This window comes from Athene noctua, chromosome 21, assembly GCF_965140245.1.
Source record: "Athene noctua chromosome 21, bAthNoc1.hap1.1, whole genome shotgun sequence".
In the NCBI taxonomy this organism is placed as follows: Eukaryota; Metazoa; Chordata; class Aves; order Strigiformes; family Strigidae; genus Athene; species Athene noctua.
Window position 1 is genome coordinate 8,259,160 of NC_134057.1, and position 25,472 is coordinate 8,284,631.

Genomic DNA, 25,472 nt, shown 5'->3' on the forward strand with positions numbered 1-25,472 from the left:
GTTCAGGCAGGCTAAGTGGTGTCTTGATGGCAACCTCAGTACTTACCTTCTCCAGCTGTTACAAAATTTTAGCAGTGTTCTGTGGGATTTATTTCTTTGCTGATACTGGCCCTAAGCGGAAATGCCCCAGTTATCCCGGAACAGTTGAAAAAGGGTAGAACCAGGTTCTGTCTTTGTGGAAGATAAAGGTGTTCCTGCAGACCTGAGCTCTCCTTTTGTGGGCAGCAACAGCCAGGGTTATTTCATTTATCACCTCATGCAGTAAAGCAACACTTCAGTCAGCCACCCTTCTCCTTATACCCATGGTAGATCCAAGAGTCTCACATTTGAGATCGTTAACTTTAGAATACAAGGGCTTTTCTCCATTCCCAATCATTGGCTGTATCTGTTGTCATCTTCTGTTGATGGGCCAGGTACAGGAAGTAGTTGATAAATTCCAGAGTTCATCTTAAATTTCTTCCTCCCATGTCAGTGTCTTCCTTTTCAGTCTTTCCATGTAAACTGCCAGAACTTTAAATAATAGCAATAGGGCAATGCCTCTTCGTCCTGGATGAGAATCCAGCCTGATATGCATCGTGCCCATCTTTGTACCCTGTAACCTAGTGATCTGGTCCCACCTTGAGTCTTACTACCCTTTGTCACCAGCTGGTTCTTTGCCACGGACAAGGAATAGTTTTTAAAGGATTCTCCCTATCGGCCCTCCTGCAATTTAATAAAATACTGATATTAATTTATACCTTGTGAAAAATGTTTTGTGATGGTCTTTCAGTGGCTGGTGTAGTTTATCTGTTACTTGATACCGTGTTGTGATTTCTTTCACAAATATACTTGATGGGGCCCTAAAATCATTGATTAAATTAAGCCAAACCACAAAACAGCCTGTTGGCCCTTAACTTTCCCCAGATCAGAGCTGTCTGTGAATTCTGTGCTCTTGCACAAATGACAGTAAGTCCCCCTGCTTTTTCCCCTGACATATAAGTGTTAATCCATTAAGATTCTGAAACAACACATGGCAGGTTGTATATTGAGAATGAACATTTCACACACTTGTTCTGGCTCATGTGCTCTTTGGTCCTTGCCAGTGTGCTGGTGCCTTGGGATTCTGCAGTGTAAGGTAGTGATTTCAGTGCCTGAAGAACTTGGCGTTTTGCATCTCCTTTTTCCAGTTTCCATGGTTGCAAGCAGTATTTTTCAGCTTGGGGATGGAGGTAAGAGCATTGCATAGTCCTGTAAATTTTTTTTTTTATGCTCCTTTTGATATGTTATTGCATAATGGCTCTCTGAAGGAGTCACTACAAAACTCCAGTAGACTGAGATACGGAGTACCTACGAATGCTCTTTCATGTAGTTTCAAAAGGGTATGTTTTTCAGGGATAAATGTGTATGGTCTTACTACCTTACTGGTGGCCTGAGCTTTTCAGATAATTCCCACTCACACCATACATATTAAGTGGTGGTAGATTTTGGTGTCTCTTTCCATTCGATTCCTTCAATAAAGTTGTGATGTTTTGATTGTGGTTGGCAACCTGTTTGTTTGAAGAACATCCTGATTTGGTCAGATTATTTGAGATGGGTTGGAATTACTAATTTTTTTTCCATGGAATAAATTAAAGAAAAACTTTACTGAGGAGGCAAGGTTCTTCCATGCTGTCACTCTGAAACTTCAGCTGAAGCTTTTCCCTTAACACACAACCTAAGTAAAATGTTTGCTTGTTTTCGTGCTAAGAGGTGTTATCTCAGTCTTATGAGACATGTTTAAGTACTGAGCTAAGAAGTAAATTCCTGCAGGATCACTCCATAATCACTGATTAATGTAGACATTCTTAGTGATTTTTTTTTTTTTTTGGTGATGTTTTGCTGAAGAGAAAAGGGTTGATAATTAGCTACTGCTCTTTGAAAAAAATCTTGGTTATGTTTTGTATATGCTAAGTGATGATTTAAAGTACCTGAAAATTTCAAAATGGGCAATGAGCTGCATAGTCATTCCTGATCCTGCACAGGGAACTCACTGTTGGGTTTGGATCTTCATCCACTTTCTTTCCAGAAGATGAAAAATGCCATTATAGCTTTAAATATATTAAACTGCATTCTTAAAACAAGTTCATGGTTAGGATCTGGTTATCTTTTGTATACGAATACACCTACATTAATACATAGAGAGAAAGTGTCTGTTGTGTTTAATCTGTGTACCATGGACTAGATAATCAAGTGATAACACTTCATCTACAGACCTTTCGGAAAATTTCTCTAGAAAGGCAGTGTTTCATTACTGAGACTGACTAGCCAGGAGGATCTGCATGCTATGGCAACCACAACTGTTTTTTAGTGATAATAATAACAATTAATTCAGCAGTGAGGAAAAACTAAACAAAAAATCAAGCACTCTACAGCAATTTGAGGTGAAAGCAACAGAGAAAGAAATCAGTGACCGTAACCATCTGCAAGCCATGGTTCAGAACTTACACTTCTTTGGAAATAAATCAGCTTTATTTGCAGTAGTTCTTTTCTGCTAATCAAGTGAATTAATTAAATGGTTTTATCTTAGATCTTGAGTCTACTTACATCTCTGGATTTTTGGCTGCCTTTGTCTCCTCGTCATCTGCAAACAATCACAGGTGACAATGTAAAAATGTAAAAAATCTCTTATTCTTGCAGGTATCTTTTTTCATTTCCCTCCATCTGCTCATTTCTCTTTAGAACTGGATTAAGCAGCTGAATATTTCGCTGTTTGCTTTTGGGAAGAGCCATATTTGATCAGATCTTTCCCCTGGTAGGGTTCTCGCTGCTCTTTGTGTGATGGCCTTTTGCTCTTTCTCTGGCTTTTTTGGCACTGTCCTCTCTGAGACTGGTCACACTTCCAGCAACTTTCCTCATACTTTACCCTATTTTGTTTTTTTGATAAACTAAGCTATTGCAGGTTGTGGGTTGGTTTTAGCAAGTTTGTCATTGGTCTTGGAATTTTATGCTGGTTTTTGGTTGTTTGTTGTTTTGGTTTTTTTAATTATCCTTTATATACACTGGTTTGCTCTTGTCTAACCAGTTTTGTTTCAGTTCCAGTTGGTCCTCCCAGATGTTACTGGACTCTCAGAGCTCAAATCTAGATTTTTTTTATTTAAGTTTTGTAAATACATGTTTTGCATTTTTAATCAGTGTGATTATATAATAGGTTTAACACAAGCTTAACCTAGAGGCTACCTTAAAAAAAAAAAAACCCTAACCGTGGCTGGATTTTTAAGATCTTTTACATATTCCTGGCTTTAATGTTCCAGTAGCCAGAAGGCTTCTGGCTGCATTTAATCCACACATTTTGCTACTTGTTTATGCTGTAATTTGTTGTTAGCATCTGTTTTTATTTGAGGTGTCTAAATATCTGTCCAGGTTTCTGTCTATCAGTCTCTTCAGGAGTTATTTCTGTTTTAATCCCTTTCTGAAAACTAGTGAATAATATTAAAATGATCGGCGTTTTTAATGTATAGATACTCTGTATATGCTACAGTGGATTTAAGAACTTTTCCTTAACATAGCCACAAAGCTCTAAGTTTGTTTTTATTCCCAGTTTATTTTAATCTCTGTCCTGTGCAGTATTGAGTCACACTAAAAATATCTTCATTAGACTGCCATTGATCTACAACAGGGCATTTGGGCATGCTGTGTCTGAGTTCTGCGATAACTTTGCTTTAATTAAGTTAGCAAGCATATTGGAAATTTTAATAATTTTTAAATTTTCATGTGTTCCTTTTCTAGGATTCTCAAATAATCGCATTGATTTCTCTTGTTACTTTAATTAAGATTTGTCTATTTAAATAAACTCGCTTTTGTTATCCTCTTGGAAATTTTTTTTAAGATTCCAGACTCTGTATTAATACATATTTTGTGACTGACTAAAGTGCAATTTTGCAGAACTACCATTTAAGAACTTTAATAATTTTAAAATCAGGTTGTTATATAAAACCTCAGCTAATCTGTGTAACAGCATTTTAATGGAATATTGGGTTGGAAGAAAAATTGGTTTGGCATCCCTCGGCTTGGTAGTTTAAAATCTACCAGACACACTGGCTAGCCACGCTCCTTCATTTTGTTTTCCAGCCTTGTAAACATTTCCACATTCCATCTGTGATGTCTAGTCCATGCATGAATAAAATATCAAGTAATATAATACCACATATTATGTCAGGGGGTTGCTGTTTATTCTCAGACTTGAAATGAAACTTTTTTTAGGTCACATACTGAAACCTCTTGGGTTTTTGCTACCCATACAGGGCCCTGTCTTTGAAGCTGTGGAGTACAAATGTGTCTCGTTCTCTGTAATGTGGAAAAAAACATCGGTTTTGTATTTTTATTTATATTGTGACTGTATTCTTGGAAAGGGTGCAGAGGAGGAAAGAGGAGTTAGCTCTCATTTCTCTTCTTGTATTTGGACTCCTGGAGATGGTACAGAGCCCATGGGAGCTTGCATGGAGATGGTACAAGCCTTGTGGGAGCTTGCATCCAACAAACAGCTGTGGTTGGATTGCAGACAGAGAACTGGAAGTCTCTGTAGTCCTTTACCTCAAGACTAGTAACCTTTCGGGATGCAGGTTGAAGGGATAACAGCAGTGTCTCCATAGCTTTGTTTCCCGATCAGCTGAAACCTCTGTGCCGACACAGGAGGTTGGCGTCACGAGGCCATTAGGGTTTACATGCAGTAGATACCGTGCTACACGGGTGTTTGAAGCCATGTGATTTGCTCTACAGCTGGCAGATCTGGCAAAGCTCTAGTCGTGCAACAATGTTCTCGTGCCAGGATGAAGAGTTTGTGGGCCCATGTTTCAGTCTAGGGTAGGACAAGTCTCTAAAAGGTATTCTTGCATGCTAGTCTGTGCTGTAGCCTTTCCAGAAGCATTCAATGGCTGTGAAAACCTATCAGTGTGACACAGTAGTGGCATAAACTCACCCTTGCTCCTTGCTGCCCGTGTGGTTTGTAACTCCTGTCCACACGTAAATAAAGATTATAACTGCACCTCAGCCATTATAGCTCTTAGCATGCAGTCCATGCCCAAATTTTAAATAAACGGGTAACATTTAGTTCTAACACTGACTTTTGTTTCTTGGTTTACATCACTTTAAATAATGAAAGAATGCAGTTAAAATTAGTGTTTGGCTAGTAATTACTAAACATGCTTTTTCTTAAATCAGAAAGTACTGCCTCTGACAGTGAAAAATGGACACCAAAACAGCTTGTAACTATTATTTTAGCAGCCTGACAGTTAATATATTTTGTATATTTATGTGTGAATGAGATGTGAATATTAAAAAAGGTATTAAAACAAATAATTTGATTTCTTTATCTGTAATGCTTTCTTCTCAGGAAAAAGGACACCATCACTCCAGATGATTACCTGTGTTTTGTCAGTTAAATTGCTGTTGGTTTCCTTGCTGAAATAATTATTAGGCAAGTCTTCCTGAACATGTTTGTGCCTTGCATTTTCCCTTTTCTGTTTCCTTGATTACAATTCCCTGGCAGAGACCAGATTGCTCAGCAGACTACTAGACATTAGAAAACCACAATCAGACATATCAAACAATGATCCCACGTTCCTTTATATGAAACTCCTACATTCCTTTATACGGAGATGACAGACTGTAGTAAACATGCGGTTTTTAGTTTTCCAAATATCCATTTTTTTCCAGTTTACATTCATGTCTGGGCATTTGTTCAATATGTTGCTATAGAATATTTAAGAAAATATTTTCAATAGTAACTTTCCATGAGGATGGTATCTTCAAAAATCTCCTTCTTTTCAGTTTCCATTGTTGTGTGAAAAAGAATTTGTAGTTATAGATGAGTATATTTACAAGTTTCTGCTGGGCTGTTTGGTTTCATTTTAGTCCATGATCTGTACAAACTTCTCCTTGGAAAATTAAGAGTGTGTGGTACACACAGAGTATAATGGGAGTTGTGGTTTGTAAAGAACAGAGTTTCTGGAGTCATCTTACAAGTCAGTTTTATTGTGTGCATGTAACTAAAACCATGTGTGTGACTTGCTGTTAGCAATAGTGTTCGGACAGCCCTAAATCAAATCCTGAATGAGCAAGATTACAGAAGGCAGGTTGATACTGGTATCCTTCAGGTTAAACCCACTGATGTCTAGTCTTCTTTACTTCTTGACATAAAAAGTATTAGCAAGAGGTAAGTTTGTGCTAGCTGTCCTTGTTTCACCAAGATCTGTCTTCTGCAAACAGGCTTGTGTTTACAGAAACCAAAGTGAAAATAGCATGTGAACAGCATAAACCGACTGTGGTCAAAATAGTTGTGCATTTGCATAACTGTGTGGTATTTAAAGGAACGGCTGGCTTACTTTGGTACAGTTTACTAACAAGCTTTTCCTTAAGAGTTTGTCCTCTTTAGGCATCTCTCAAGTAAAAGGCTCTGATTCTAAACAGCATTGCTTTTGCCATGAGATAGAAAACAAGTTTAACTGTCTTGTTACAGTTTTTGATAAATGGACATTGACATGGACTACGAAAGACCCAACGTTGAAACTATCAAGTGTGTGGTGGTTGGAGATAATGCAGTGGGAAAGACTCGTCTAATTTGTGCAAGAGCATGCAATACAACCTTGACTCAGTATCAGCTGCTGGCAACTCACGTACCAACTGTCTGGGCCATTGATCAGTACCGTGTCTGCCAAGAGGTAAGGACTGCAGGTGTACAAAATACAGAGCACATGCTGTGAGGTTGTACTATTATTTATTGGCAAGCCTTTTCTCTGTCAGGATGCAGCAATGAGCTCACAAGTATTTTATGCACCGTCTCTACTGCAGCCATGGTCTGATATGCATCTCCCCAGTCTCTCATTCCAAAGTAATTTTTTTTTTATCAAACCTATTTTTAGAAAGATGCATATTCTGCCTGTTTTATAAAATCCAGCATTTGCTGAAAACTGTGTATAGTAGACTCTTGGTCTGGTATGCTTTGGGCCTTCTTACAGAGCAAATTACAAATGTGCTCATTTGATGGAGGGAAAGAGAATGTTATGTGTGTTCTGTTCTAGGTCCTTGAACGCTCGAGAGATGTTGTGGATGAAGTGAGTGTTTCTCTCAGGCTGTGGGATACGTTTGGGGACCACCACAAAGATAGGCGCTTTGCTTATGGAAGGTAAATTGAGCCAAGCAAAATTTTAAGTAATACTTGTAGTGACGTTTTAAGGCAGAAAAAAATTGCAAATCTTAATTTTGAAAAGCAAGGATTTAACAATCGAGGATATTCATATTCCTGCCTACTGCAAAGAGGATTATCTGCTGCAAGGATTAAAAAGATAGAAATATTTAAAAAGCAGCGTAGTTTTACTACACTACATTTCCTTGAACAGCCTGCTAAGCTCTGTCAACAACTGTTGTCCTAATTCAACTTTTAAAGAACAGACCCCAAAATAAGATTGCAGTTTTACAAAATTGAACATCAGCATTTCCTGCCTATATAAGCATTGTATGATATCATTTTCTAACAAGCAATAACAAGGAGACATGTTGGAAAACATCACTCTTACTCAATGAAATACTGAATTTCAGACAGAATGAATTTCATGAAAGTTGAGGCTCTTCTCTGTTTTCTTAATTAAAACTGAGGAAAGGAAAGGTTTTTCTTCGATAAATATCAAGTGTCTGCTAGTGAATCGATTAACTGTGGAAATTCTAAATAAATTTAAAAAATTAAAATGAATGTAATCTAGATTTTTCCAGGATGTATAATATAACTTCAGCATAGTTTCAACAAGGACTGATGCCAGTGATAGTCTTTGTTTTCTTTAACGGTAATTAGATCTGGCCTTGTGGCAGTACAGACAGCAGAACATCTGAGTAGCTGTAACAGTCATTTGCATACACATATAATGAGAATAGATTACCTGTATTGGCAAATACTGAGCTGAAGATGGATTTTGGACACATACATTTTCATAACTGACATTTAAGTGGGGTCTCAGTCCTTGCATGTTTTTTCATCTTGTTAACTTTTTTTCACATCCTTTTCATACCTGCTTCAGTCACTGAAGATGATCAGACTTCGAGACAGAAATATTTTTTTTTTTTCAGCTGGGAATGCCCTTTGTAGAGCATCTGTCCCAGCTTTGGATTCCATTTTTGCCAAAATCTACTGTCTTACTGTTTTACTTCTCTCTGTGCTACCTGATGAAACAAGTGACTTTGAAGGATGACAGTCTTCTATTCTCTACCCATTAGAACCGCTGTAGAGGGTTCTGTTGGTTGAATCCACCAGTTAAATTTTCACACTGTAAAACTCCAGCACTGCGCTAGTTGTGTTTTCACAGCATCATGAATTACCTTGAATTTTGTGTCAGGAGCTAAAGTGGCAACACAAGCTCTACTACTTATAAATAAGCTTCGTGAGTGAGGGAAATTACTGACCTCAAGGTAATACTGACCTTAATATTTAGCACTACTTGAGCATGTGAATAGATATTGTTTTACCTTTTGGCAGCATATGGAGTCTACTTTGATAAATATGGATGTAACTTAATGTTTCCACTAACTGTTCCTCTCTAGATGTGGCCTCCTGATATTCTGCAACAGATACCGTGTTGCTGAGAAGATTACTAGAGATTAGGAGAACAAAATCAGGCATGTTCTGAACTCTGATCCCACATTTACTGACAGGACGGGAGAGAGAGGAAACAACATACTTAGATTCTAATCCTGCAAAAGCCAAGAAGGACGTGAATAACTTGAGATCTTGAGAGATTAAACATATAAACACAGTGATTCATTTGTGATGTTAGCAGAACTGAACCTGTGTAGAATCAGGTTTGCTGTACCCTGATTAACTTTAAAAGGCAGTTCTGGAAACCTGCTGTTCTCTTAGTCGTTTTTCTGCAAGTCTGTTAAAGCAGAAAGTAACTGGAAACTTTAAAGAAACTATTTTATAAACAGAATTTCAGTTGTAAAATTTCCTAATTGTAAGCACTGATTAGGTACTTGATTGTTTTGACAGGTGTTCGTGTTTCATTTAAAACCGTTTAGTATTTTAACTATTTTAGCATTTTAAAAAGAGATTTCCAATATTGAATGTTCACATTTATAGGAATTGATTTTAAATCACCTCTGTACTTTGAACCACTTTGAACTCCTCCATTGTTCTACTACATTGAACTACTCATGGCTGAGTCAAATCTTGCAGTACAATGAAAAGTGTATTTTATGCCAAACTGGTCAAGGCAACACCTACAAGTGCCCCATGTTTCTGATTGTCTGAAGGATCATATAATAACATAACCCTTTGGTTCCCTTCAAAATTTTTTTATGCATACGCCCTTTGTGCAGGGGAAGGCTTATTTCAGCCAGACATTTGGCCCAGACCTCTAATTGTCCTAAACGTAGTGTAACGAGAACCAGCAGGTCATTAATTCATCCGCTGCTCGTTGGAAAAGATTGTTCCATATAGTTTTACAAAACGTTACATAAATAGATTATGCTGTAGATGACAGGGTGAACAGTTAATAGGACTTGCGGCAAAGATAAATCCTCCTTAATTCTTTATTCATCACAGATAGAAACATGAAAGGAAAATGACAAAAGGAACGTGTTCACCACTATTTTTGTGTGACAGAAAGAGAGAAACATATTTGAATGCCGCTGAGGATGGAATAGCTAATGTTTCCACTGCCATCCTTTAAAATGGGAGTATGGAGAGCGAGATCCAGCTTGCATTCTACTGTGTGGTGTTTAGTTTAATAATCACAGTCCTCCAGGAGCCTTGGGAAACAGTTCCTGACAGCTTAAAAGAGGGAGGGGGGATGTGGCTGGAAGGACTTGTGGAAATATTTGCTGCGGTTTTACAGCATGACACTTTTTTTTTTTTTTTTTCCTTAAACAAGAGTGTGTGCTTTAGTATCCTGCTCAGTTTAGGCACTGCGTGATGCCAAACAGTCATTTGTTAATACTGTCCCACAGGGTTTCATCTGATGCAAAATCACTCCAAAATGTTGTAAAATGACTACATCTTTGTTATGATTAGCGCATTGATTTTCAGCTCCTAGTCACCTCTTTGTTTAATAACAATCTAGCCTCAGTGCTATTGTATTCTCTAAGCCTGCAAATAAGGTGGGAACTTCATATAAAGCTCAAGTTGTTATTATGTACCAGTTTCCCTGGAAGGCACAAAATTGCATGTGTAAAGACACGAAAACATCTTAATTTACATTTCAGCTTGTCAGGATTCACTATGCTCTACCCTCCTGTCCAATCTGGTTTTGAACGAGAGTGTCAACATATCATCGTGTTCAAACTAATTATAAAAGTAAAATGGGAGGAATTCTGGCTTGCACTTGCACTTTTTTTTTTCCTTTTACATCTTCCCCCCCCCCCCCCCCAGGTAAACATATTTGACTACAATTTGATTAATATTCTACATATCTCGGTGTTTTGTACATGAAGCTCTGGTATGTGTAAACATGAGCACAAATCTACAAAGAGTTAATTCAGTCCCAATCAAATATTTATTCTCAATACCATGGATGTGATTTGTGAGCTAATTCAGCCAGGATGATTTATTTACTTGCAACTTAAATATGAGCTGTAGACCAAACAAAATCTGTTCATACAGCATGGACAGAAAACAGCTTTTTCCTCGTGACTTACAAATGTGAATGAGCCTTGCTGTGAGACTGCTGACAGAGCCTTTTAAAATATGTTTAGAGTATTTCCTCTGTTGTGAATGGATTTCATAAGCCTTGTGGGTATTGTATGTACACAGAGGAACACATGCATTTGTCTTTTTCTGTGATTACAATTCCCTTAACCAGTTACTTCAATGTAATTGAATCCATAGAAATATATCTTCTGAAAAGGGTCCAGAAGAATAGAGGTTTATCACTGATACTTGAAAACTTCCACGAGTTTCTTTAGGGTTGTTTTATTTTCTGTTTCTTTTGCTTAAAGGACAGTGATGATGATATTTCTACAAAAACAAAGCCTAGGTAGCTTTGATGTAAAATGTTATTTGCATTCAGCAAATTCAGTGAGATGAGAGAGAGGTGGGTGTCTTCGCAGAGTTACTTAGTTTGCCTTTAGTTAGATCTGTGCCCTGTCATTTGTCAAGTTTGTCTGAGCTGAAAATGGGCCAGCAACTCCTCTCCTTTCTTCAGAGAAGTTCTAAGGTTCCAGAAGAGCATTGAATGAAAGCCCACACTTCCCCCGGCAGTCTTGCTATCCTTGTTTTTACGTTACGATAATTCTCCACCTTGCACGTGCCTTATGAACCATTTACTGGAATGGGTTGGAGGGGATCATCACAGCTGTGTCTTCAGAGCAGTGGCACTTAACAAACACAAAACAGTCTTTTGCTTTGTTAGCAGAGGGTCAGCTGATGGGGAGTCCAGTTGTTTTCAGATGTCTCTCACCTTGGCTGCTTCCTTTTGTTATGTTTTGCTGCCACAAGAACTGATACGCAGTATCTGTGAATCAACTTCAAGTACCAAAATTTGTGAGCCTCCCCACCTACTTTACAGTGGTTTATAAGTTTTTCAGGTTCTCCATCAAGAAGTTTCTCAGTCCTGAAGAACTACCTCCTGTAAAATATGGAGGCGTTAATATATTTATGATTTTTTTTTCTTTTTTTGAGTTTGAGTCGGACCAGCCCCAAGAAAGACGAGAATAAGCAGAGAGGTTCACAGAGCTATAACTCTCAAGGAATTTTATTCTGATGTGGTGTGTGTATGCACTAGTTTTTTCTTCTTTCATTACCTACATTAACATTGGAAAGTATATGCTTGATATAGTTAAACTGCTGAAATTAATGCAGATGTACCACTTTCCATCTCTGCATCCCACCATGATTCCATATTGCAAATAGAAAGAGATTTCCATGGAATTGCTGTTAGGAATCCTTCCTTCTTTAAAAAGGTATGTGCCAAGTGACTGTTGGTGGGGTTTGAAGCTCAACTTGATGTATATGTAATCTATCTATAACAGAGAGACACCTGTAATGCTTTAAGCCTTCCTTCACTGGAGTGAAAAAGTATGTATCAAGTATTATTTGTGGTATTACATAGTTTTCCATTTTTCCTCGCTCTCCTAAGTCAGTGGCTGGGTAGAAAAGAGGGCATTTGGGCTCTATCCTAAAAGACTGGAAGGCAACATCAAAATCTTTTGGAAATGCTAAATTTGGGAAGTGACTTTTCATCAAAATCTTGATCTTAGTGAATAGGTGATAGGTGAATTTCTTGAGCTGCTTTCTACTCCAAGAGTCGCGGGATCTCAGTCTGGATTTCCTAATACATATGTCAGAATATGGAAACCACTCTGTACAACCAGATATAACCGTCTTAAACTGAGTTCTTATCCATAACTTTGTGACATAAACTTGCCAGTTAAAATTTCTTGACAGTTTTTTTAAATAAAAAAAAGAGGAAGAGATTGGTTTTGGTGATAGCCCAAAGAAAGCAAAAGATGTGAAAGTCCATGTTTTCTCCCCAGAGAAAGAGATGTAGCTAGCATCTGTTAATGTTCAGTTTTCATGTCTTCTGTGACTTCAGAAGTCATTCTCATACTGGATGCAAACCAAACCCTATCATTCTTTCATCTTCTCTGGATTTTTATCTCCCTCTTTGTCTTGTTTCTGGCTTCCTATCTGTGTTCTTCGTATAAGGAATCGCACTTTCACTGAATTTTGGGACCTAGCTTTGGATCTTCCTTCTTTTTTTTTTTTTCTTCTCTTTTCCATCCTTACCTCCCTCCTTGGCCTTGAAACAATTGTTTTCTTCTAAACTTGTTGTTTCAAATGATACTTTAAGTAAATCTCTTCTTTCTTCTTTTAAACTCAATGTTGTTCTGATTGATCAATGTTTCTGGGGTTTTTTTTTAGAGGATGGGGCTGGGAGTAAAGACGCATTCATTCCTTCTTTCGTTTAATCTTCTGCAGTATCTTTGGTGAAAGTGAGTTGGTCCTCTGTGGAGAGACAGCATGTAGTTCTCCTCTGTGAGCTGCCTCCTTACAGTAACAGAAAATGAGCTCAGAACCCCACCTTTCCCTGTTTCTGGTTTCTTCATTGTTTTGTGAATTTATTTCTCGTCGTTTTATTTTCTGACTGCTGTCTGGAGACAGCAGTTAGCTGATCTGTCTTACAAAAGCACTTTTAGCTATATTCTTATCAGTCCCTTTGTATGATGTTGTTGAGTTTTGGTGTTTGCCCTGGGTTGATCAGATGTGGTCCAGCTAGCCCTGTACCTTCTCTTGCTCCATCATTTTCTTTCATCCTTCTCCATTGATTTGGTGTTCAGGCTTTGTGTCTTTCTTTTATAAGCCCCAACTTTGCACGTGATACACAGAATATTTAAGTATTTCAGCTTCAGTTAACTATCTCTAGAATTCTATTTATCGTAGAAATTTTATTCCTGAATTAGAAATGCAGTAATCAAAATTTCTGCTCCAGGGAAGGGAAAAAGTCAAGTGTTGGTATGTTAATGGTGGATGGGTATACTGCAGACATACCTGATTCCAAAGAGAGTTTTAGAGTCTAATGGCAAAATTTGCCCCAGAATCATGCTAGGGTACCTCGCAGGCAGCCTTTTTCAACTGTAAAGTTCTATTTAGCACAAAGATGGAATTTTTCACATGTAGATGCTGAACCAGAATTATGGGTGAATTTACTTCTTATAACAAGCCATAAAATGAACCAGATTCCAAGACTGTGTAAGCAGTCCTCTCAATTAAAAATAAAATTGTTTTCCTCTCGTTATGCTCTTCCACATGACTTTGTCATTCTTTGTAGCACTGTTGCTGGTCAGCCATTTGTACAGTAAAAGGAGCTCTTGCACATTTCTGCAGTAGAAAATGAGATATTTTAATCATTCTTTGTGATATCAAAACATTTTTTGTCATTCTCTGTAAATGCACCACTGTTTTCCCATGAGTACCTTAAAGGAAATAGAAGAGATTTTAAAATGCTTAACATTTAAGAATGATGTATTGTTTGTAAGGAATGTATGGGAAAACTCTTTCCACTTTTGAAGCACAGTCTTGAAATATGCAATTTTCGTAAAAGTAGCTTTATCTTCTTTTTATTACTGTTGTTTCCTACTAAAAATGACGTTACAGAAATTTTAGAACTAGATCTGCATGCTACTTAACACAAAATCTGAATATATTTCAGGGCATTTTGACAGTTTCGCACATTACACGAGTACTTAAGAAGCTTCACTGCTGTCGGTAAAGTATAGAACTAATTGATTCTCCTGCTCACATCCAGGGCACTGCATGGTCTTGCCCTGCCTTACCTGGATATCTTCAGTTCTTCATATGCCAGGCACCCCCTCCATTTTAGTTTTCCTAGCCTCTCATCTGTTCTGAGTGTGTGCACATAAGTCCCGTGTCTTCAGGTCATTTTGTTATGCTCACCAGTCACTTAATGAATTTCTTCTCATTTCATGTGATGGCTGCAACTGCATTTACTAAAAATTGAGTCCCCTTAAAACATCACCAGCCTTGCTTATCTGCACAATTTTTTTTTTTTTCAGCTCAGTGAGATGCATGCATGAAAAATGTTGTATAACTGAGTGGATCTCTCTCTTCAAAATATATCTGGATTGACATGGAGATGTAGCAGGGTTTTGTTCAGCCGTAAACAAGATTCTCAATCTATTTCTTAGATGGCCTTCTACTGCCTGAACCTACTGCGTTTGGGAATTTGGGAGCTGCTGTTTCCACTCAGGCTGCTGCCCTACACAGTCTTTCCTTTCAGGTGGTTGAAGCACTGTGCAGGTGGACACTAAAGATAACTCTTCTGAAATTCTGGTCTCAAGTGGGATAAGTTCATCTGTGATGCAGGTCTCTCAGGAATCTTGGGGAAATATGGGAAACGTGTAGGGGAAAAAAAAATGAGGGCAGAAGGGGAAAAAGCAAAACAATTTTTTATTTAAGGATTAGCTGTTCTAGTAAAGTCAATAGAGTCTAATAATTTGGATGAACCTCTACCAAATTGTTTGCTCTGTAAAATTCTAATAGTCTTCCTTATTTCAACCTTGCTTTCAGAGAAAGCTGGTATCTAAAAGTAGGGAAAAATAAAGGTGGTAATAGGAGAAATTCACTGGTTGGGGTGTTTTTTCCCTCACCCCCAAGTCTATTATTAAAGTTTGATTTCATGAATTATGTGCAACAGACTTCTAGTCAACCAAAATATAATTGTCTATCCTTAAACTGATTCTGTCAGATTTAACTCTTGGGTCTTGTTTATGCTCTCTAAAACAAAATACATACCTTTGACTCGTCCTCTAGAAAGATAAGATAGCATGGCGATAGAGTTGAGTCTTCCTCCTTTTCCTCTTTCCCACTCCCTGCACTGATTTCCAGATCAGAGACATCTCCTCTTCACATTCTGTATTCCTCACAGCTTTATTTCTTCCACTTTCCAAACCCAAGAGTATTATTCCATGACTGGCAAATGAGGCCCCTTACATGTGTCCAGCAGTTCTTGCATGCGGCAGTTTTTCCCAGTACCTTGTAAATTATAAACTAGAGGGAACAACTTCTTCCTAGGTAATGCAGTGTGTACATTTGAGAAGGCAGCCCGTTTCCTTACTGAGACATAAACCCACGTTAGCGTATCTGCAGCCAGCACTACACTTTATAGCTATAGATTCAGACTATGAAACATTAAACTTTTAAACACGCTTGCCATGGAATATATGAGATATCATTTAATATTGCTGTTTCCTTGAAATTCTGTCTAATATAAGAGCATTAGTGAGGGTGGAAAATATGTGGCAGTTTCTTGTGGAGAGATGGATCAGCAGTATGGTGTGGAGGTACATCTGCAGCACAGCTCATTACACCAGCTCTGGAACACTCAGAGCATGAAAGCAGATGAGTCTTTCAAAATTTCAGTCCCAAACCAAAACCGCTCTGTTACACAGATCAGCTCTGGTTAGAAAACATTAACTTCTCCGTTGCTTCTAACAGCTCCGTCAGAAAGGCTTGTTACGTAGATAATGGACTGCTTTTTGCCCCCCACCTCGCGAGTTTCTCATTGTAGTGATTGCAGAGTAACTTCCAGATGATTACAGTGCCTACCTGTAGCTTGACTACTGCTGAAGCTCGAGGTTGATAATTTAAAGTTGTCTTGCCTTTGTCAGTGCTATACTGCTTGCTTTGCAGCAGTGCTTTGGCCTGCTCTCTGTACATCTCAGACAGTTCCCAGCTCACACAGCAGGAGCTCACAGGGTGGCAGCACACCATGTGCTGATTCCTGCCAGAGATTTCGTTGTCTAGATGGTTTCATTGTCTGAAATCTAAAAAGTTGCTTCCATCAAAAGTTCTTCTTATCCAAGTTTGGGAAAATATTGCTGAATGGATTGAGGTAATACCTACGTTAGGTAGATGGGTTGCTTCTTGAAATGGTGGAAAGGTTCTTTCTTTGCCTACAGGACCCTCCTATAGGAAGTCTATAGCTATGTTTAGACCAAGCTGGGCTGACTCCAGATGTGTCTGTTTTGCATTAAGAATTACTTCTGTGATGCCAAGGGGAGCATTTGAAGTACTCTTAGGCTGCTCTTATGCTTCAATGTGTGACTCCAGTGCAGGAGCCTGGTCAGCCAACAAGTGACAGACGTGAGTGGTGGTTGAGAGAATATGTTCCCCTTTTCCACCTGCCAAGTTCTGCACATGTACATTGTGTTTGGCCCTGTCTGGAGCCCCAGCGAGTAGAAAGAAACCCAATTTCTTGCATTGGTGATGCAGCGTGTTTCCCTGGTGGTTGATCACACACTAGAGCAAATCACACAGAAGTTCTGAGTTTTGGTGATGCTTATGTTCAGATGTTTCAAACAATGAAGAGTAGATGATTCACAATTTCTTCTGATAAACCTATGCAAAGTGAAATGTAAGAATAATTGAGTTCTGCATTTCCAACATGTACCGCTCTATCTACAAGAGTTTGTTGGATATCCAAGGTACTGTTTGTCTTTGAGTTATGTGTAATACAGATCTTAGTTTCTTGTGATACTTCAGTATCAAACATCAGTAAATGCTCTCAGTGCAAGCATATGCTTTTGTTGTATTTAACAAAAGTGGATGCAGACAGTGCCTTAACTATTGCCCATCTCAGTTGGATGGTGCTCTAGGAGGAATGTGATGGAGAAGTTCTAAAGCACTTCTTGGCATTCAAGTCTATGGAAATGTTTCTTGAATCATTCCTGACTTTTACTGGGAAATTATAATGAAACTTTTACTTGGAAAAATAGAAGTTTGTATTTGTGACTATATCACTGCAGAGAGAAAGAAGAAAGCAGAAGTAAACCTGATTCATCCTTTCTTGTTCTTCAACTAACCAAACCCCACAAAAATGGCAATAAATTAGATTATTTTTTTTTAAGTCCTATCCTTTTATGTTCCCTGAGAATATTAAAATAACATTGTTTTTAATGTTTGGGAAATATTATTGCATTATTCTAACCTGATGGGTTTTGGCTTTTTTGAAGAAATGTCCAACCAAACTTTATACTGGGAAGTTAGCAAGTTACAAATGTGCCTTTGACATTAAAAGGAATTGTAGGTATTTTAAATAAAGTTTCCAAAGGACCATGTTCCCCAAATGTTCACAGTCCTTTGTAGACAGTTAATCTTCTGCATATATTACTGCCTTCAACTTGTACTAATACTGCAAATCATGCTTATGGCTTGAAGGAAAACTTAATTTATTATGATAAGGTGAATGTATTTTGCCAGCTGTGGTGCTGGTTCAGCACGTGAACTCTGTCACTACCCAGTGATTTCCCATCCGTCCTGTTTATGGCACAGGGCTGTATACTTATTTCTATTTAGTACAGAACCCTCAGGATATGCATTTTATGGGGAAGGCCAGGTTTTAACACAGGATAAATAATAAGCAAAATCACTTTTTTTTTTTTCTGCTTTATTCTGTTTTTCACTTCATTCAGAAGGCAGCAAGATGGAAACGTCCTGTTAGTACAATGCTACGTGTGTTGTGAGTTATGGGTAAAGAAACCAGCTTGCCCCAGCTCCGGTTGCCCAGGGAAGGCCAGAAGTGGCGAGTTGCTCGAGACCCACGTGCAGCTCAGTCACATAAATGTGCGACTCCCTTGGCGAGGGCTGTGCTAGATGCCTGGCCTGTCCGAGGACATTATCACTGGCTCCTCGGGAGCCCGGATCCGTGGCCAGCCCAGCACCCGTCAGCACCAGCGCCGTGGGGGAGCTGTTGTCATCTCCTGCCTGTGATCTGCTGGAGCTCTGTTTCCTTTTGGTTTTCTGAGAGATGTGATGCGTGTCTTGTGGTTTATAGAGTCAGGAGGGTTGGATACTCGTGACAGCAATTACTTAGCTTAGATACTAATTTCTGAAGGACATAAGACTGTCTCTCTAAGATGCTTAGTTATAGTTCGGACCAGCCAGCCAGCACTTGCCTCTCCAGCAGTCCTGGTGATCTTGAATTAAACAGTAATTGGCCAGATTAGAATATACACACTTTTTTTTTTTTTTTCTTTCCACCTTAGCTGTACTTTGATTTCTACTTTCTGGGATCTAAGCAAATGTCTGCTGGGGCTTAGGTTTTGCTCTTAAGTGACCTTGAATAGGGCAAGTTTGAGTTTAAAGAGTGTTTGCCTCAGTTCTGTAGAAGACCAGTGTATCAGCTCCTTACCACTTCGTTATTTAGTAGATAACTTTGCAGTTTGAAAAGGCCTTGTTCCTAGAGATGACAGATGTGTTGCAGTTTATATAAGATACAAACTTGGAGCAGGAGCATTTCCCTTTGCATTAAATTTATGCTCGCATCAGTACCTGTATTGTGGGCAGCTATCTTTAGAAACAGTCTTGCTGGATATATCTGTGCCCTCAGTGAAATGTAGAAAGCAGCAGTACTGAGGAGGTATTTCATTATTTAAAAGGTGAATGTTAAGATTCACTGCTGCTGCTTTCTACATTGCACAAACTGCAGACGCAACACATTTGTGCTAAATTAAAGAAGTGAGGTAGACGTGGTATTGCTGAGCTTCTCCTGCTGACAATTCCGTAGCAATAAGTTGCATCCCCAAAAAGTCCCTTCCCCTGAATTTTTCTTAAGTTTCAATTCAACTCTTTTTTTTCTTCTTTTCTTTTATTTCCCATGAGAGACCCAAGATCTTGAGAACTGCTTTGTAACATCCCAGCCCAGTTTATAAATAATGAAATCGCCCCAAGTTAAGAATGCCGCAAGACAACTCTTCAAGCATTTCTCTGCCTTAGGATGCTAGCTCTGACAAGAGTTAGGTGGTGGTTTAGTAGATGAACTGTCAACCTTAGTCCTCATACTTACAATTTATAAAGCAAGTTTATTTAGTGAAGTACTTCTTGTTTTCTTAAAACCTTTAAAAGCCTACAGTGTTGTCATGCTTACCCTGATTTAAGCCACTGTCCTATTCTACACTTTACTGATCTCATTTTCATTGTAATGTTTATTTTTGCTTATATTGTCGTAGTGGTTCTGCCTCAATTTGCCCTTCTAACAAGTTCTTTGTTAAAGATGTTAGAGAATTGCTGTGCAAAGCGCATTGCAAAGGAGACCACCTCAGTATCTAAAATGGGGCCAATAAAGGTATTTCTCCATGACAAGTTCAGAAGTGATCTGTGTCTGCCGGTGGGGCTGTTCTGAAGTTTTTTATATCTCCTTTCTAATCTGTAAGCACCAGTGATCTTTGAATTGCAATTTAGGTGTCCATTCAGCAGAATTATTTCTTGAGCAATGACAGCCTGTGAGTAACTGTAGTGTAAAAGTAGAGAGTGGCCAGCTCTACCTCTCTTCTTAGTGCTCTGTTCGTACGTGCAGGGATCATCTCTCCACATAGAGGGGCAGTGCTTCCTAGGTATGTGGCTTTGTGCTCCCATGCTTTTGTGGTGAAATGTGTAGCTTCCATCAAACCTCTGCACGAACAACATGTATTCTGACATCTGGGTGTCAGCCTATTTTTCAAAGTGTAGAGTGGAGCATCTTTAAGCTGGAATGGTGAAAATAGGTGAAGCTGCAGCAGAAAGCATGTTTGTTGGGTTTTAATTGGATATTTTCTTGTTGCCTTTCTAGGTCTGATGTAGTTGTTCTGTGCTTTTCAATTGCTAATCCTAATTCTCTGAATCATGTGAAAACCATGTGGTATCAAGAAATCAAGCACTTCTGTCCTCGTACACCTGTCATTCTGGTGGGCTGCCAACTAGATCTCCGCTATGCAGATCTTGAGGCTGTTAACAGAGCCAGACGGCCTTTGGCAAGGTAAAGTTTTACCAAAAATAAGAATTTTTTTAAATCACGTTGGTAATCAGGTACAGTACTTTCAGAAGAAAAATGATAGACCCTAGTTTCCTTTTTTTTTTTTGGTAAAATGAGAATATATGTGCTCTCTTCTTTTTATTTCTGTTGTCTGAGTTGTTCTTTAAAACACACACAGTTATTACAGGTTTCCCACAATATTTTTGCACATTGTACATCTAAACTCATTTGGGTGCCTGAACACTACGATAATATAGAGCTAATGGTGATTACTGGAGGTTTTCTTACATGTCTTTCTCCACCTGAACATGTGTGTCGTGTCCTACCCTGTCACTACTGTCGGGTACTGTTTTAAACTGACAGATTCTATTCAAGTTTTCTTAATTCTTAATTATTATTCTTTTCTAAATGTAATCCTAAATCATGACAAAAAATACGGTGGTTGCAAATTACTTTTTTTTAAAGTTCTGAGATTAAAAGCGAGTCTGAGGTCATTCCAGAGAAACTTTGTTTTTCTCAGATTCAAAAAACAAGCATTCACATGGTTGGGCAAAACAGTCCCACAATTACCTTCTGACTTCTAATTTCCTCCTTTTATGTGAATCTGAATGAGACCAAATTCATGGAAATAATATCCGTGATCACATAATTAAAGACTGTATTCAAATAACAAATTTCCGTAAAGGGATTGATTTAATATTTCATGGGCTCTTGGAAGACATTGTGTTTCATTGCGTTCAAATTCTTGATTCAGCGATATGTTTTTCATAGGTTGGTTTGTTTATTAAACTTTTCTTCATTGTGTGGGTGGGGTGGGCTTTTTGGTTGACTTTCTGAAAGGAAATGGTTTTTTTGAAACTCAAAATTCTTGTGCCCTAATCCTCCTTTCTGAATTCGCCATTAATAAATTTTTGAGTCAGTACTCTACATGTCTAGCACAGACTCCTGCCACCTGAAGTGATTATTAGCTGGCAACAAAAGCAAGCTGTTGTCTGGAGTCTGTTACGTCTGTGCCAGCTTGTGTCTGCCCAATATGGTGTGCTCGGAGAAGGCATTGCTGGGTCATGTCTTCTGGTTTGTTGTGAAAATGGATCCTAGCCCAGACTTTTTTTCTGGTTTGTTTATCCTATGTCGTGTACTAGAGCTGCTCTGGAAATTCATGAGTTCCCACATAATGCTTCTACAGCCAAAACAGGCCTATCTCTCGAAGTGTGTGTTCAGTTACACTTTTCTCATAAGCTGCTGTGATTTTCTTTAAAAAGCATAAGCTTAAGAAATATTTCTCATTTCATATTTAGCTATATTGGTGGCATTTCTGTGTCATGAGAATTTCCATTAGAGTTTAAATGATGCATACAAAGAAAGACACTGATAGAGTATCTGAGCAGAAAGGGATGTTAGGAGAGATTTTTTTTTTAAAACAATGAAGGTTCTCGAGCATCCTATCAACTTTTTTACTGTACATTTCCCTTTAACAGAGAGAAAGCTTCCTCCATTTTGTGAAAATGATATCTATGTATTTTTAGTAACATTGCAAAGACATCCCCAAACTTAAACAACATTACAAGTATGTGCTATTCTAAAACTCTCTGGAGTCATGCTTGTAGGCTTCCAAATGGCTTTGTGGGCTTAACTTTATATTTTGTGTCACTTGAATGATATTTATCTCAGAATTGGTGCTGAGACATTTTGAAAATCTCCATGCTTTCCGGAGTAACTTTGTGATGATCGTTGTGTGTGAGAAGGTTGTTTTGTTTTTTTTGTTTAACCCTAGGCCAATAAAAAGAGGAGACATTTTGCCACCAGAAAGAGGCAGAGAGGTTGCCAAGGAGCTTGGGATACCGTACTATGAAACCAGTGTATTTGACCAGTTTGGGATTAAGGATGTGTTTGACAATGCAATAAGAGCTGCCCTGATCTCCAGAAGACACCTGCAGTTCTGGAAATCTCATTTGAAGAAGGTCCAAAAACCTTTGCTTCAGGCTCCATTCCTACCTCCAAAAGCCCCTCCTCCAGTTATCAGAATTCCCGAGTGTCCCGTACCAAGCATGAACGAAGCTGGATATTTATTGGACAGCCCACTGTGTGCAGATGTTATGTTTGTTCTCCAGGAGCAGGACTACATTTTTGCTCACAAGATTTACCTAGCTACCTCCTCTTCAAAGTTTTATGACCTTTTCTTAATGGAATGTGAGGAAAGTCCAGAGTTGGATGAAACACAGTCTAATAACGAAAATCCCAATAAGGATGTTCTGACAAGTCACCTTGAGACAAATAGTGACAGTGATGAGACACTCTTGAAAGCTGCTGATGTTAAAATTCCCCCACTAGAAAGTACTGACTCTTTAAACACGCTAGAACCCGAACCTGGGGAAACAAATTCTGCAGCAACATTGCTGTCATCCTGGGGTAAGGGGTTTGTTAGTGTACATAAGGAAATGCAAGTGAATCCTGTCTCGAATAGGACATGTCCTGTAACTGTGGTAAAAATGGATTCGTCTGTGCAGGCTGGACCTTTTAAAACTGTTTTGCAGTTTTTATACACAGGGCAACTGGATGAAAATGAAAAAGATCTCACAAGACTGGCTCAGATTGCTGAAATCTTGGAAGTATTTGATTTGCGAATGATGGTGGAGAATATTATGAATAAAGAAGCCTTCATGAATCAAGAGATTACTAAAGCATTTCATGTCAGAAAAGCTAATCGGATTAAAGAGTGCCTTTGCAAAGGGACTTTTTCTGGTGAGTAAATACATGCTTTAATGGGAAAAGCACTAATTCTTTTCTCATTCATGTTACTGTTGCTTCAGAGACTTCAAAAACTGACAGCTTACATTGTTCTGAGAGGAGGGATGAGCCCACATTTATAGTGTTACTCAAGGCCAACTGTTCCAACCTGGGATTCTGCAGTTTAATTTCTCAAAATCTACACGGAAGCTTTTTAAATAAGTGATCCAAGTTGCCAAAGTGTTGAACATCCAGTACTTCCTTTTTAAGTGAGGCTTTTTATTTAACCGCATAAAACGCTGGAGTTCTCTTCGAGGTGAGGGTGGTGAGAAGTGAAAGAAGTCCTTGATTAACAATGTGCAAGTGAAATATTCTTGAGACACAGTTTCACTTTAAATGCAGAGTTGCAGCATGCCTGTTTCTTTGTTCCCATGGCAGATGTGACATTTAAACTGGATGACGGAACCATAAATGCTCACAAGCCACTGCTGATCTGTAGCTGTGAATGGATGTCTGCTATGTTTGGAGGATCATTTATTGAAAGCTCAAACAGTGAGGTATTTGTCCATTTTTGTCCATTTTGCTTATAATGTCTGATGGATTTATGGTAATGGAAGCATCATTCTGTATCTATTTGAAAGCTTGCAATAATCCCTGGAATGATTCTTTATTCTTCCCTTGCAGATCTGGGATGCTTTTCTTCTTAAGGCATTAAATTAGGATGTCTAAGAGGATAATGTATTTTCTGCAAGGCATGAGACTTCCTCCAATGGTGGAGCGTGTGTTTAAACCTGAAATCCTTTAAAATATTAAATATGGGGGGAGAGAAATTCAATATGAATTTGTGAGTTTCTTTAAAATAAGTTTTAAAGTTGTGTGAATATATATACAATCAGAAGCATTACAAAGAATTCTTGGAGAAGGGGCATTGATGAAGGAATTAAAGGGAAAAAAGGATTCAAAACCATGGAGTGTTAAACTAGAAAAGGGAGCTGGCTTCACAGTACTCCAGCAGAAACTAAGTGTATCAGCTTGTCCCCTTGAGTAAAGCAGGTGTGAAGTACAGTATAAAAGATCTCAATGCTTTGAATTAACATTTTGCAGTGGAAGCCTTGTACGTTCAGGTGCCTTCCTGGTCTGTTTTTCAAATTCTGAATACGCTGCTAATAATTTTTTTTCTTCTGTTTTATCCATACACAGGTTTTGATTTTTGTTTTGATTTTCTTGTTCCTTTCCATACTTATGGGTCTTGCTCATATGAAGAGTTCAAGTTTTTTGTGTTTAATATGCTGGAAGATTGTGCTCTACTTAGATTTTTCTTGCTTCTTCTAGTACAGCTGTAAACATAATTTCTTTCCCAGAGGCATGCTCAACAAGTGGTTCATTAAAAATACATAGTTTGATGCTCATAAGCAACATTTGGCAATGAAGAATACGCATTTATTTTCTAACAGCCTATTTTCAATGATTAACTTAACGGTGTTAGCTCATCTTTCCAATTTAAAATATTTAGCTTCCATTTTGTAGACTTTAAAACATTCAGTAATGCTTTTGGAAGTTTTAAAATATAAGTAGATATGAATTGAGTGGTTTCTTTTTGGTTTACAAAAAAAATCAAACCATCCTCTTTTTACTTATTGCTTTTTTCTGTATTTGGGACACAACATTTTATAAACTCATTCACTGAATTTACTGTTCTCTGCACTAACAAAAATATTTCAATAATGGATGAGTTGCACAACTAGCTCCTCTTATTTGGAGAATTGAGCTGTTTCCCAGTGTGGATGATAGGTATAAGAGGTTCATGCTTTAGCACTAACAGATCTGGGTTTGAATCCCACCCATCCAGGCAGAGCTGAAAGAAAAATTAACAACAAGCTCTGTGACAACAATTAACCCCCATCTAGCAGGAGGTACATACTAACTGCTTCCAAGCAGTCAGATTAAGTTGCGTGTACATTTAATTCCTCGTCATAATTTTATTACTATTTTTCCGCTCTCCAATTTTTTTTTTTTACTGTAAGTTCTTCAGAATGCTACAGTGCATTCTTCAGTGCCAGCATCTCTTCAGTTATGAAGATGTACATGACAAATTGCCGATTAATGGGGATAGACTAGCTTGAGTATTGGAAGCAGATTGACCTGCCCCAACATTGAGACCTGCAAGAATCTTTGGAGGAGTGATCATGTATGAAAACTGTAGTTGAGATGCTGCAGCGATAGGTTACAGCGAGGTTTTCTAACTCTCCTTACTCTTCTTTTAGGCTTCCCTGCAGTGAAATGAAGGTTGGGTTGTCCTGTTGAGAAGTTAGATAGCTTTCATCCTAGTCTGGGTAGTTTCATTATATGGTGGTTATGCTAATTACTTGTGTGTGGCAGAAATGGTTTATGTTTTCTTTGCCTCATTTCTCCAGTCCTCAGTCCCTTCCTAATCTAAATTTGGTTATTTATAAACAGACTGAGAGGGATGGGGTTTTTCGTTATTCTCGGAATTCCCAG

General features: G+C 38.3%; 1 protein-coding gene across 3 annotated transcripts in view; it reads left to right on the forward strand.

Annotated features, from left to right (window-relative positions):
• RHOBTB1 (Rho related BTB domain containing 1) overlaps positions 1 to 25,472 on the forward strand; it is a 54,263-nt gene that overhangs the window by 22,120 nt on the left and 6,671 nt on the right. For 2 of the 3 annotated variants that reach the window (XM_074924416.1, XM_074924417.1), the window contains 5 exons: positions 6,473 to 6,674; positions 7,035 to 7,138; positions 20,064 to 20,249; positions 22,021 to 22,988; positions 23,412 to 23,530. In XM_074924416.1, coding sequence (XP_074780517.1) covers positions 6,483 to 6,674; positions 7,035 to 7,138; positions 20,064 to 20,249; positions 22,021 to 22,988; positions 23,412 to 23,530 — 1,569 coding nt within the window. In that variant the 5' untranslated portion in view covers positions 6,473 to 6,482. The remainder of the gene's footprint in view (positions 1 to 6,472; positions 6,675 to 7,034; positions 7,139 to 20,063; positions 20,250 to 22,020; positions 22,989 to 23,411; positions 23,531 to 25,472) is intronic. The other variant, XM_074924418.1, reaches the window with a different exon arrangement.